Source organism: Stegostoma tigrinum, chromosome 28 (assembly GCF_030684315.1).
Source record: "Stegostoma tigrinum isolate sSteTig4 chromosome 28, sSteTig4.hap1, whole genome shotgun sequence".
Taxonomy (NCBI): domain Eukaryota; kingdom Metazoa; phylum Chordata; class Chondrichthyes; order Orectolobiformes; family Stegostomatidae; genus Stegostoma; species Stegostoma tigrinum.
This window is the reverse complement of record NC_081381.1, coordinates 9,428,391-9,441,793: the sequence shown is the minus strand read 5'-3', so window position 1 is coordinate 9,441,793 and position 13,403 is coordinate 9,428,391. Positions and strand designations below refer to the sequence as shown.

The window sequence follows — 13,403 nt, the reverse complement described above, 5'->3', positions numbered from 1 at the left end:
CAACACATCCCTCACACCCCGCCCCCGCCACAACCGCGCAAAGAGGATCCCCCTCGTTCTCACACACCACCCTACCAACCTCCGGATACAACGCATTATCCTCCGACACTTCCGCCATTTACAATCCGACCCCACCACCCAAGACATTTTTCCATCCCCTCCCCTGTCAGCTTTCCGGAGAGACCACTCTCTCCGTGACTCCCTTGTTCGCTCCACACTGCCCTCCAACCCCACCACACCCGGCACCTTCCCCTGCAACCGCAGGAAATGCTACACCTGTCCCCACACTTCCTCCCTCACCCCCATCCCAGGCCCCAAGATGACATTCCACATTAAGCAGAGGTTCACCTGCACATCTGCCAATGTGGTATACTGCATCCACTGTACCCGGTGCGGCTTCCTCTACATTGGGGAAACCAAGCGGAGGCTTGGGGACCGCTTTGCAGAACACCTCCGCTCAGTTCGCAACAAACAACTGCACCTCCCAGTCGCAAACCATTTCCACTCCGCCTCCCATTCTTTAGATGACATGTCCATCATGGGCCTCCTGCACTGCCACAATGATGCCACCCGAAGGTTGCAGGAACGGCAACTCATATTCCGCCTGGGAACCCTGCAGCCATATGGTATCAATGTGGACTTCACCAGTTTCAAAATCTCCCCTTCCCCTACTGCATCCCTAAACCAGCCCAGTTCGTCCCCTCCCCCCACTGCACCACACAACCAGCCCAGCTCTTCCCCCCCGCCACCCACTGCATCCCAAAACCAGTCCAACCTGTCTCTGCCTCCCTAACCGGTTCTTCCTCTCACCCATCCCTTCCTCCCACCCCAAGCCGCACCCCCAGCTACCTACTAACCTCATCCCACCTCCTTGACCTGTCCGTCTTCCCTGGACCGACCTATCCCCTCCCTACCTCCCCACCTACACTCTCTCCACCTATCTTCTTTACTCTCCATCTTCGGTCCGCCTCCCCCTCTCTCCCTATTTATTCCAGTTCCCTCTCCCCATCCCCCTCTCTGATGAAGGGTCTAGGCCCGAAACGTCAGCTTTTGTGCTCCTGAGATGCTGCTTGGCCTGCTGTGTTCATCCAGCCTCACATTTTATTATCTTATTCCCAGCTTCCAATGGGTTTGCTTCACGCTTTATCTCTGAGTCAATCACCAACATTCCATCAAATGTATTCTGCTCATTCTTCTGAAAATCATCCAACCCACTTCTGCCAGCCACACCTGGGCAAATCCTCTGGTCTCTATAAATCTTAGCTTGTCCCATCTCCTTTACCATGGATAACAGCATGGAGCTGGCACAGCAGGCCAGGGAGCATCAGAGGATGTTGACGTTTCAGAGAGGGACCTGTTCCTCTGATGCTGCCTGGCCTGCTGTGTTCCTCCAGCTCCACCACACTGTGTTATCTCTGACTCCAGCATCAGCAGTTCTTACTACCCTTTACCAGGGAACAAAGCTTATGCCTGTTGACTAACCAAAATCACCCGTGTTGTTCCCAGGAGCTGCCAGTTCCCTGACTCTGCCTCCTCTGTCTCCAGGTGTGAAAGCTGCTACTTGTTTCTCAGTAGGAGTTGTCTGGGTTCCTGGTTCCACCTTCAGCTCATAGTCAGAAAAATGAATAGATCAGATCTGGTCTCTGTTAATCCATTTCAGCTTGAACTAAATAAGACAGTTTAAAACATTATCATCTTATTTTAAAAAACGTTTGCACTGATAAAATGGGCGTCAGGTTTCTGCAGGTAGCTCCCATCACAAATCATGCATGTGAAGCTGTGCTACACAAGCCCAAAGCCAATCATAAGCAGAGGGGGAGGCTCTTCAACTCTTCCAGCTTGTGCCATCATTCAGTTAGAAATTAACTGGTCTGTAGTATAACAACCCCACCAGCAGCTGCAGAGCTCTGAATACGAGTGCCACAGAATCAATCTTCATTCTGCAATGTTTCATTTGGACCAGTATGAGCACCTCTGGGGCCAGTCACAACTTCCCACTGCTATTTATGTGAAGTCCTTGTTCCTTCTCTCAAGCCGTTGACAAAATCATGATCTGTAAAATCCACCTTTGCAATTTTCTTGGATGTGTGCTAGCAACACATCACACTTTGTTTGAAAATGTGAAATGAGCAGATATTTAAGTTGGACTAGACTGCTCAAGTATAATTTGTGCAAATTTCTTTGTATTTGCAATGACCTCACGGAATCAGAGACATTTGTATTCTAGACAAAGCTCCCTGTTCATACGACAATCATTTTCAATTTCTCTCGTGAAATTGAATGAGAAGAGTTTGCTCATAGTTTATGTTTGATTCTGTAGAATGTAAAATAGCATTCAAGATGGTGAATGTTGTTAAATTACATGATGCTTCAGTACACTCCCATACTCCAATCTCTTTACAAACTGAAATCCTCAATGAAAAATAACAATTCTGGTCTCGAGGCAAAAAAAACCAACCAATGAAAATCTGAATTAAATTAATCTGCCCAATGTCACCCCCGCAAAGGTACCTTAATTGTTTTTCACATGACGACTTACTGTGCGATATGATGGGTTAGTGTTCTGATATTATGCTGCAGATACAGCAGGAGGCTTGGTGCATTCCCTCATGGTTATTGATCTGAGCTTTCAGTTCTGCTGCAAACTGCTTGTGTATATTGCGATTGAAAAAGTCACCAATGGGAAGAGACTACCACCGAGCCAGTGATGGAACAATTACCAGTGAGATCTGTCAGTTCTATTGTGTGCACTTGTATGATTTGCCAGTCTGCAGTATCTCTGGGATGGGAACCCCAGTGGGACCTGTCAGAACACGTTGGTTCCTAATCTCAGCAAGACAATGAGAAAATTAGTCCAATTCAACTGTTGCAAAATTAGCAATAGTAAACAATTTTTAAAAATCAGGTCATTTTTCTTAGTCTCCTGAATGGGAATCAAAGTGAAACTGGTTCACTGTCACATGTTTCATACTATTCCACAAACAGGTCACCAGCATTTCCAATGTAGGCTAAAATACATGACCTTTGAGCAAAGTCTGTCTTTGTCACTGTAACAGAAGATGGACAGGTATAGCGCAAAGCCATGTCCTCTGATTTAATCTGCCACTGTGTGTGTGTGTGTGTGTGTGTGTGTGTGTGTGTGTGTGTGTGTGTGTGTGTGTGTGTGTGTGTGTGTGTGTTTTATATATATACACAAACAAACTACAATTCATCTTGCAGTGATTAGTGGAGAAACCACATTTTTGGCAAAGTCATGTTTCTGTGGCTTTGTTAGCAGGACATTTATGTTGAGAAACTCCAGTTTTCTCACATTTGTGTGTTTGAAAAGTAATTTCAACTCAGATTTGCAGAGTTTCTCTGACATCTTTGAATTGTGCCATCATGAAATACCATCTGAAATTGGCTCTATAAATGTTACATTTCCCTTGACAGTGTGGTTACAACTGACCAGGCTTAATACAGGGAAGACAAACAGGAGGCTGGAAGAACATAACAGGCCAGGCAGCATCTGGAGGAAAGGAGGAGTCAATGTTTTGGTTATTGCTCTTCTTTGGCACTGGATTCCTGAAGAAGAGTAATACCCAAAACGTTGACTGCTCCTGTCCTCCAGATGCTGAATAGTTTACTCTGTTTTTCCAGAATCCTGTTTGTCTACCTTGGTTCCAGCATCTGCAGCTTTTTTTTTGTCAAAATTAGGGAAGTATACTAATCACAAGCTCCTGTGGTGTTAATGATCTGGTGGAATTCTGCACTTAACATCATTTTCCTTTTCAGTCAAACTGAAGAAGCCATAAGTGTCAAAACAAGCAGTTGGTTATTGCAGAGTTTTTTGTAATGTTTAGGAGATTTTGAAATTATAAATATGCCATGGATACATTTCCAAAACTTATGTTTTATGTTTGCAAGTGTGAAGTAGTGTTGGTGAGCTGACCTGCTCCACTGAAGATAATAATCAATCTCCGGTTCTAGTTGAGTTTCATTTCTGGCACAGCAAGTGGCCACTGATTGCCAGCAGAATCTTTAACTGGAGTCTAAATCTCAAAGTCTGATTCTAACCCTGTTTGATACTTCAGGATTGATGGATATCTATGAGATGCAGCTCCCTGACTAATTCTGTTTGCCCAGGCTGAGTGGTGAGATGAGCTAGCAGCTCAGGGATTAAAGCTCTGTGTTTGTGTTCACTGGGGATGTGGTGGGCCAGGAGGAAGTGAACATGATGTTCCAGTATTGCAGATTGACTGACTGTTTTTGAAGATTAATTTGTATTTTTCCTATTTCTTTGATGATAGTGAGCTGCTTTCAGGGCATTCACTCTGGGCCTGAATTCAGCATTGTTACCACACTTTGAAAGACGTTCACCATTGTAAATATTAAACATTGTTCAGAATCAAAGCACATGGTGATTTAGGAAATAACACAAACTCTCATTAAGCACACTGGCAAGTGACAGAAGTTATCTTATTCACTCTTGAACCTCTAGTGAGATATAAGACCGTAGGGAACAGGAGTAGAATTAGGCCATTTGGCCCATTGAGTCTGCTCTGCCATTCGATCATCTAAACCCCTTCTCCTGCCTTCTGTCCATAACACTTGATCCCTCATCAATCAGGAACCTATTTATCTCTGTTTTAAATACACACAATGACTTGGTCTCCACAGCCCTCTGCAGCAATGCGTTCCACAGATTCACCATCTTCTGTTTGAAGAAATTTCTCCTCATCTCAGTTCTAAAAGGTTGTCCCTTCCCTCTGAGGCTGTGCCCTCGGGTCCTCATCTCTCCCAGTAATGGAAACATCTTCTCCATGTCCTTTCCAGGCCTCTCAGTATTCTGTAAGTTTCAATGAGTTCCCACCTCATCCTTCAAAACTCTATCAAGTATAGACCCAGAGACCTCAACCCCTCCGCAAATGACAAGCCTGTCATCGCTGGGATCATTCTTTCAAACCCCCTCTGGACTCCATGAGGCTGGCACATCCTTCCTCAGATATTGGGCCCAGAACTGCTCACAATATTCCATATGCACTCTGACCAGATTCTCAGCTGTACACCTCTGCTTTGGTATTGTTGCCATCTTGAAATGAAAGCTAACATTGCATTTGCCTTCCTATCTACCAATAAACCTGTGTGTTAACCTTGAGAATTCTGAACTAGGACTCCCAGGTCAGTTTGCATTTCAGGTTTCTAAAGGCTTTCCCCAGCTACAAAACAATCTATGCCCCTATTCCTCCTACTAAAGTGCATAACTTCCCACCTACCCACACTGTATTCCGTCTGTCACTTCCTTGCTCTCTCTCCCAACCTGTCCAAATCCTTCTGCAGGATCCCTACTTCCTCAACACTACCTATCCTTCCACTTTCTTTGTGTCATCTGCAAACTTAGCAACAATGCCTTCAGTTCCTCCATCCAGATCATTAATGTATAATGTGAATAGTTGTGGTCCCAACACAGACCTGTGCGGAACTCCACTAATCACTGCCATCCTAAAAAAGTCCCCGTTATCCCTACTCTCTGCCTTCTGCCAGTCAGCCAATCCTCTATCTATGCCAGTCCTTACCCCTAATACAGTGGGCTGTCATCTTATTTAGCAGCCTCCTGTGTGGCACCTTGTCAAAGGCCTTCTGGAAATCCAGAGGAGATCATGTCTATTGGCTCTCGTTTGTCTAACTTGCTCATTACCACCTCAAAGAATTCTAACAGATTTGTCAGGCATGACCACCTCTTCACGAAGATGTGCTAACTCAGCCCTCTCGTACCAGGTACTTCCAAGTGCTTTGCAATGTCATTCTTAATAATGGGCTCTAAAATCTTACCTATGACCACGGTCAGGCTAACCGATCTATAATTTCCTGTTTTCTGCCTCCCTCTCTTCTGAAACAGGGCTGTTACATCAGTGATTTTCCAGTCCTCTGGGACATTAATTGACTCCAGTAATGCCTGAAAGATCACCACAATTGCCTCCACAATCTCTTCAGCTATCTCCTTCAGAACCCTGGGGTGTAGTCCATCTGGCCTAGGTGATTTATCCACTTTTCAGATATTTCAGCTTCCCCTGCACCTTCTCCTTAGTGATGATCACTGACACTCACCTCTACCCCATGACTCTCTTGAAGTTCTGGTATACTAATAGTATCTTCCACAATGAAAACAGATGCAGAGTTCCAGTTCAGTCCCTCCACCATTTCTTGTTCCGATCACTGCTTCTCCAGCCTCATTTTCCAGTGGACCACTCTTCCCTCTCTGTTACATTTTATATATCTAAAAAGCACTTGTAATCTTTTCTTATATTACCAGCTGGCTTACTCTCATGTTTCATCTTCTCCCCTTTTATTGTTTTCATTTGCTGGTTTTTGAAGACTTCCTAATCCTCTGACTTCCCACATAGCTTCACCACATTGTATGCTTTGTCTTGTGTTTTTACAATGTCCCTGACTTCTCTTATCAGCCATGGTTGCCTCATCCTCCCCTCACTTTTCCCTTGGGATGAATTTCTGCTGTGCCTCCTGAATTATCCCTGGAAACTCCTGCTGTTGCTGCTCCACCGTCTTCCCCCAGCCCCCAATCAATCAACTCTGGCCGGATCCTCCCTCATGTTTTTGTAGTTACCTTCACTCAATTGTAACACTGTTACAAAATGACTCTGGCTTCTCCCTCTCAAACTGCAGGGTGAATATGATCATGTTATGGTCACTGCCCCCAGGGGTTTCCTTCACCGTTACCTCCCTAATCAAGTCTGCCTCATTCCACCTCACCAAATCAGGATTTGCTGGTTCTCTTGTGGTCGGAAGCACAAGCTGCCCCAAACACCATCACAGAAGCATTCTATGAATTCCTTATTCAACCTGAGTTTCCCAGTTCACCTGCACATTGAAATCCCCCATGATTATTGTAATGGCATCTTTCTTACAGACCTTTTCTACCTCATGATTTACTTAGTAGTGACCCGCAGGATTAACCCCTTGTCAAGTCTAAAATGAGAAAATAAAAGGGCTGCTGTATTGGCTGCAAGTTGTAAACATTGAATTTTGGACGATGTAAGTCCAATGAAAACATTGTTAATTAATATGCAAAGCAACTAGGCAAAAGAATAGATCTTCCATTTATAATTTAGAGATTTCCACAACGGTGTTCCAAAAATCAGACCACCTAATCCACACCAGCTGGTTGGTAATGCCACTGCATTAACCAGAAATTGGGAAGGTGACTGTGTGTCATGGCCAAGGCAAGTGTAAATTGAGAGTTCTCAGTAATAGTTATAAGTGTGCTTACTTTTCAGATCTATCAGTTTGCTCACATTGCAGCAGCTTTGTGATTTGTGCAGAGCATGTAGCTTCCATGCAAAGCAATGTGTGGACGGACTGTCGGGGAGTGGGATGTAGATTGTGTCTGTGATCTGTTTTGTAGTGAGCCCCCAGGCTTGCACTGTGCTTTAGGGTAGCACCAAACGAAGGCCTTGTAATCTGCTGGCAGGAACATCAAGCTGAGTCACTTGAGGTTACTTTCGTGCCTTTTGCAGTCCCCTACACTGTTGACACTAGTGGAGGTCTGGTTGAGAAATTTCTCACCTCTCCTCTTGGTCTTGGGTTGGTGTGAGAGGCTGAGCACTCAACAGGAAGCAGAAGAAAAATAATCTGTTTGAAAAATATTGCATAAACGTACTTCATGGTGTTTCAGGTGAATCACTTCAGTTACCCTGGATCCAAAACCCAGGGTACAAGTTTCAGTTCCAAACATTTGTTCATATCTGGTGAAACAGCTGTAATTTCTTTGGATCTTTTGCATCCCACCCCCGCCCCTTCCATAATTATCACTTCTCGGTGCCATTCTTGTAAGTCATCATAAGTCTTTGTTGTGAAGAAAGCTGTGCATGATTCATTTTGTATTTTCTCCTTTCCCTTTCCGTAGTCGTTGCTTGTGCCTGGAAAAAGCCCAACTAAGCACGGACGTCGAGGCAGTGCTATAGGCATAGGAACAGTAGAAGAGGTTTATGCTTTACACTCACTTTCCTATTTCTTGTTCAATCCTGCTTCTCATGTGTGACGCTCACTGCATGCTCACTGATTCAAATCTGCTGCATGAGTTTACTATTTTAATAGAAGCAAATAGCTTTTAAGTGTTTCGAAACACCATCTCTATATTTAGAGCATCTCTTCCCATTGTCTCATTGCTGACGTTGCAGCCTGTACTCCAAAACCTCCTTAATTTGAAGCGATCTACGAGACTTGGAGATGAACAAAAGAGTTAAGTAAGGACTTCAAAGTCAGCTATCTGACTGTTTGAGGAGATGGTTTCTAAATATAATAGTTGTGACTGCATTGATTTCAATCCATTTGCTGGATGCATGACCAATCTCAATAATAATCAAGTTTAACAAAGTCTCGGGATTTGACTTTTTAGAGGTGTCTTCACTGCATTGTTCAAATAGTGACTGGTTAGTAACAACAGCAGTAAACTGCTATCTGTGAGATTCTGACAGAGCTATCAGAGCCACCCCCTCAATAAGTGAGAGTTTCCTGGGTCACAGGGTACAGTGATGAGGCAGCTCAGAGCACAGGCTGTGAAAGGAGCAGTTTCAGATCCACTCAGATGTCCAGTGTTTCATATCCGAAAGGATCTCGTGATCTGAGCGCAAGATGCAGGAAAATCTCTACAGGTCACCTTGTTTTGCATTGCCCTTTTGCCCCTGTGCACAGTTCTTCACTCGGCAAGAAAAGGTGAGCTGCTTACTTGCCACTTCAGTAATCAGACAGTATGGAGTGTGACAGGATAAAAACCAAGACAACTGTGGATGTTGGAAAACAGAAATTGCTGGAAAAGCTCAGCAGGTCTGGCAGCATCTGCAGAGAGAAATCAGAGTTAACATTTCAGGTCCAGTGACCCTTCCTCAACTGATGGTAGCTAGGAAAGTGTTGATTTTTATGCAGAAGATAGGGTCGGGGGGAGGTGGTCAGGAGTAAACGATAGGTGGGGGTGCAATCCAAAGAGAGAGAGAAACAGTGGGACGGATGAAGTGTGACAGGATAACTGCCCATTGATAGAGACACTGACTTTTCCTGCTCCAAGTGATGGGCTGAATTTTCACCTGCACCTCCAGCTGATGTGCTGTCAAGGCTGACCGCTCAGCATGTGGGCAGGTGGAGGGGTCAGTGTGAGGCTGAGTATAGGGATATAGCAGATCACCACTTCTGCAGACTACATTATTCCATCACAAGGGAAGACTAGTTTAGCAATAGAGGGTTGTCACTAACATCCTGTCACTATATTGCTGCAGCTACAGTCTAAAGTCACTCCTCTGGATAAATTGGGTGATGAACATGATGGTCTCTGATCTGCATATTTGCACATTTGATTTTCAGATTACTGCATGACCTGATTTTTTTTAGTGTTATTTAGCTACTGATTTATTGTTTGTATTTTAATTATAATGAATACAGCACTAAACTGAATAATCATTGATTAATAAATAAATACTAATCCATTATTAATTTGTTAATTTGTGTATAAGTCATTGATTATTAACATTTACTAACATTGAAGCACCTGGTTCATGTTGTATACAAATAACTGGTAGGTACTACTCACTTGTACATAAATTCATCACTTTCAGTTTTTGTGTAGTTTAATATTTTGCTGATATTAAAGAACCAAAGTCTATGGTATCAAACTCAACCAATGGTTAAAAACATCAATATTTAGAAGTAGTGGTTGGATTATACTAATCTTCAGTTTGTGAAGTCTGTCAGGAGTGGGACAGCAGCAAAAGGGGTTTTCTTGAAAAGAAACAAGTCCTGATTTCAGTTCCAATATGATCCAGGCAGGAGGAAGCATGTGATAGCCAAGGCTGGGGAGTTTGAGAGACAAGATGTTTCAAAGAAGGGATGACTCAAGCCATACTGACAGCATTGAACAAGACAGGACAGGAAATAGTGGTCCCAACAGAAAGCCAGCTATCATTGGCTTCCCTTTCAATATTAGGACAACTGACAGCAGTTTCTTTGAACTTAGACTTAAGGGGGGATTAAACCTGAAAATTGGGTCTAAACGTGGGAAGATGGGAAATCGTGAAACTTGAGTACCAATGGTAATGATCGACAGCAAGTGAGAGACTTGGTTAGAGATATAAGTGACAACGACATTTTGATTCCAAAACCTGAAAGAAGTAGTGTCTTTATTTGTTCCTTAAATGGTCTGAAATTGAGGAGGTCTGAATCATTGAGAACCACTGTGTGAGGAGTGAAGGTTGTGTGGTCTGCAGATTTGAATCATCAGTGAAAGAGTGGTTAGCTTATGTGCTTAGTCAAGGAGGTTCCAGACCTTGGAAACAAATGGATTGGGAGAACAGAATGGTAAGAATGCCTGAATTAAAGGAGAAGTAGATGAATGATAAATTACAACAATTAACACCCATGAGCTGTATTGAAAAGCTATTTAAGGAGATTTTTTTCGAACCGCGCATTACCAGATCCCAGGAAAAAGCCTCAAGAATGGTCAAGGTATTGACAAATGAATCACAATCTTTTCAATAGCAAAGTAATAGAGGCACACTAATAAAACAATTATGCTTAAGGTAAGAACTTTAACCGTAGTGGATGTTTTGAAGGTTAACAGAAGCTACTTAACCTTGCAGAGTTAGGATGGTGTGGTGTGATTGCAGGAATACAGAGGGTCTATCGTTTTTGGAATAGAATGAATAACAGCAAATTTTCAGGATGGAGGAAAAGCTTCTTTTTCTTCTAAACTAATTAACTTGATAGTTACCAGAAAGTAAACGTAAGTGAAAGGACCAAGGTCATCTTGTTTCTTTAATACTTGTTGCCCATCGCCTGAGCCAGATTGGAGGGTCAAATCGTCTGGCACCTGTAACCTTTAAACCTGACGGTTACAGCACAATTATTTTTTAATATTGGTCAGGTGAAAAATGGGGAGAGATCCCTACCACAACAAAAGAATGGGGTTGAATTTTATTAATTTGTAAGACTTTGTTTTATTTTGATGTTACATGTGTAATAATTAAGTCTTGATGTAACTGCTAAATGCATTTAGTAACTAATAGTTTCAGAGATGGTGTTACATTGACTTGTATAAAATTTGTTGATGTTCTTCTGATTTTCTCATATCTCGATGGAACTAAATACACAGAAGGCAATGAACCTGACACAGTGCAAAGATAACTAGTGCTCAGCCTTTCCCAATCTTAAATTCAGCCTGGTATATTGTCAAACAGACTGGGCCCTGAAGAACATAGGAATATATTCTTCAGTTCAAAAGAGCAAATACAGTGGGACTCAGCAGTTCTGCAAAGATGGAAACTAAAGCAGCTTTGCTATGGTGCTGACATGCATTGACACTTCTCTAGATAATTTCACAGAGGCTCTAAATCCTTAAAATAAAATTACTGAAAGCCCATGAAATCATAATCAGCAAATTCTGACTGATTCATGTCGTGAGTTATATTAAACAAGGAAAGCATTCTAGACATGAGGCACGAACTCCTATGAAACCTGGTTTTGTCTTTGTTTGGAAAGGAAAGCTGGTTTGATACTTAGATTTCTGTGTGGCCAATTCTGGTCCTCTCAAAGTTAGTTCAAATCGATGAAATAGCAGCCAATTTCATGCCCAACACTTTCTAGCATCTGTAATGCATTTGAAGCTCCGGTGTAGGTCAAATAATTAGGAGTGGAATGGTGGTAGTGGGAGACAGAAAGAACAAGAAAGGGTGCTTGCCTATTGCACAGACCGAAATCCACTTGGGCAGGCAGGGCCCTCTCCATTATACAAGAGCTGACATAGAACTCAGCACCTTTAGGGTGGAACTCCTGTAACAGTTACTGTGCCCCCTGCCTGAGAATGATACTGGGGGCAGAGTCCTGGGAACAGATCTTTGTTTTTTCATTTGGTTACTAAATAGAGTTCAACTTTAGGACAAGGTTGCAGCTGAAATAAGGCCAAGTATATAAAATGAGTTGGAAATGGAGCAATTAAAAAGTGAAATGAATAATTAAGATTTCCAGCAAAACCCCAAAGGGATTCTAAGGATAATAAATCACTTAAGAATTAAATACTTTAAATAAATAGACTTTTTCCAGTTATTTAACCATTATTGGAAATGCCATGGTTAAGCAATGAGCTGAGAAATCCCTCTCCAGCAAGATCAAATAAACACTTTGTGTTTGTATATTTTAATTAAATTAAAGACTCCATTAAATAGCAGGGACAAGAACATCAAACAAATGCATAACTGTTTGTTTACTTATCTGGACTTTAGTAATTCCCTGGTCCCACCTTGTTTGCCCAAAGTAAGCTCACTGTATTGGAAATGCCTCTGCATTGGTGAGAGACCTGTAAAGATTCAGTTTTTACAATGTCACGAAACAGTACACCTGTGCAACCTTTGTGACAGGAAATTCCCTTAAATAAATGTGACTTTATTTTAAAACATTTGTTGACTTTGAAATATGACTGCATGCAAATCAGTGTATGCTGAGATGGTCCCTTATGTAATGTGTATTATATGAGGCCAGTTATGTGTATTTTCTGTTGGGTGTATGACACTAAGTATATTTTCACAGTCATTGATTATTCCTGGAAAAAGCCCAACGAGGAAGAAATCTGGACCTTTCAGCTCCCGCCGCAGCAGCGCCATCGGAATAGAGAACATTCAAGAGGTAGTGGAGAGAAGGTGCGAGTCAGTATTTGCTGGTTTTATTGGGAAAACCATTGTACCGTTGTTTCCATTAAACTACTTCCATAAACATGTAATGGCTTTGGTGAAATGGGACCTGAACCATAATGTCTCTGAGAATGTTGACAGAATCACAGAATAATTGCCGGGTAGAAGAATGCCATTCAGTCCATCATGGCAAATGTGAGCTGGGACAGCAGAGCAGTGTTGTTGGTTATTAATGAGTTAGAAAGTGCACATGTGTGGTGTGAGAGCTTCACTAATTGAATCATCCACTGGCACCAATTGTAAAGGCAGGAGGCACGTCTAGGGTTGTATCAGAGGAATACAGAGTTTTTTCTGGAGACAACCAGAATGTTTGTTTGTGTTCTGTAGCATTAAAGGGCGTTTTTAGTATGTTTTTCACAGATCTATATTGATTCTGATACAGCAAGCAACTCAGATAATCACATTGTTATCATTGCAGTATCAGGACTGAGTGATGGATGGGATGTATTCCAACTGAATGTTTATGATTACATGATGTACTTCTAACAATTGGACATTTTTCCAGGAAGACTGTGCGATTTAATGAGGCTGCTGGATCAAGTCAAGTTCATGTTGAAAGCAGCAGTGTTGAATGAAGAAATATGTTACATCATTAAAGTTTCTGGCTACAGTAAAACCACAGGGTTACCTGTCTGTGACAGAACTCCAGTGAAATTGTTCAGCACCCAGTAGAAT

At 42.5% G+C, this 13,403-nt stretch overlaps 1 protein-coding gene across 20 annotated transcripts in view; it reads left to right on the top strand.

Annotated features, from left to right (window-relative positions):
• The window catches only part of rap1gapa (RAP1 GTPase activating protein a), a 599,377-nt gene that overhangs the window by 551,595 nt on the left and 34,379 nt on the right, over positions 1-13,403 (top strand). For 17 of the 20 annotated variants that reach the window (XM_059655569.1, XM_059655567.1, XM_059655576.1 and 14 more), the window contains 2 exons: positions 7,904-7,981; positions 12,568-12,677. In XM_059655569.1, coding sequence (XP_059511552.1) covers positions 7,904-7,981; positions 12,568-12,677 — 188 coding nt within the window. The remainder of the gene's footprint in view (positions 1-7,903; positions 7,982-12,567; positions 12,678-13,403) is intronic. The other 3 variants (XM_059655562.1, XM_059655564.1, XM_059655575.1) reach the window with 1 other exon arrangement.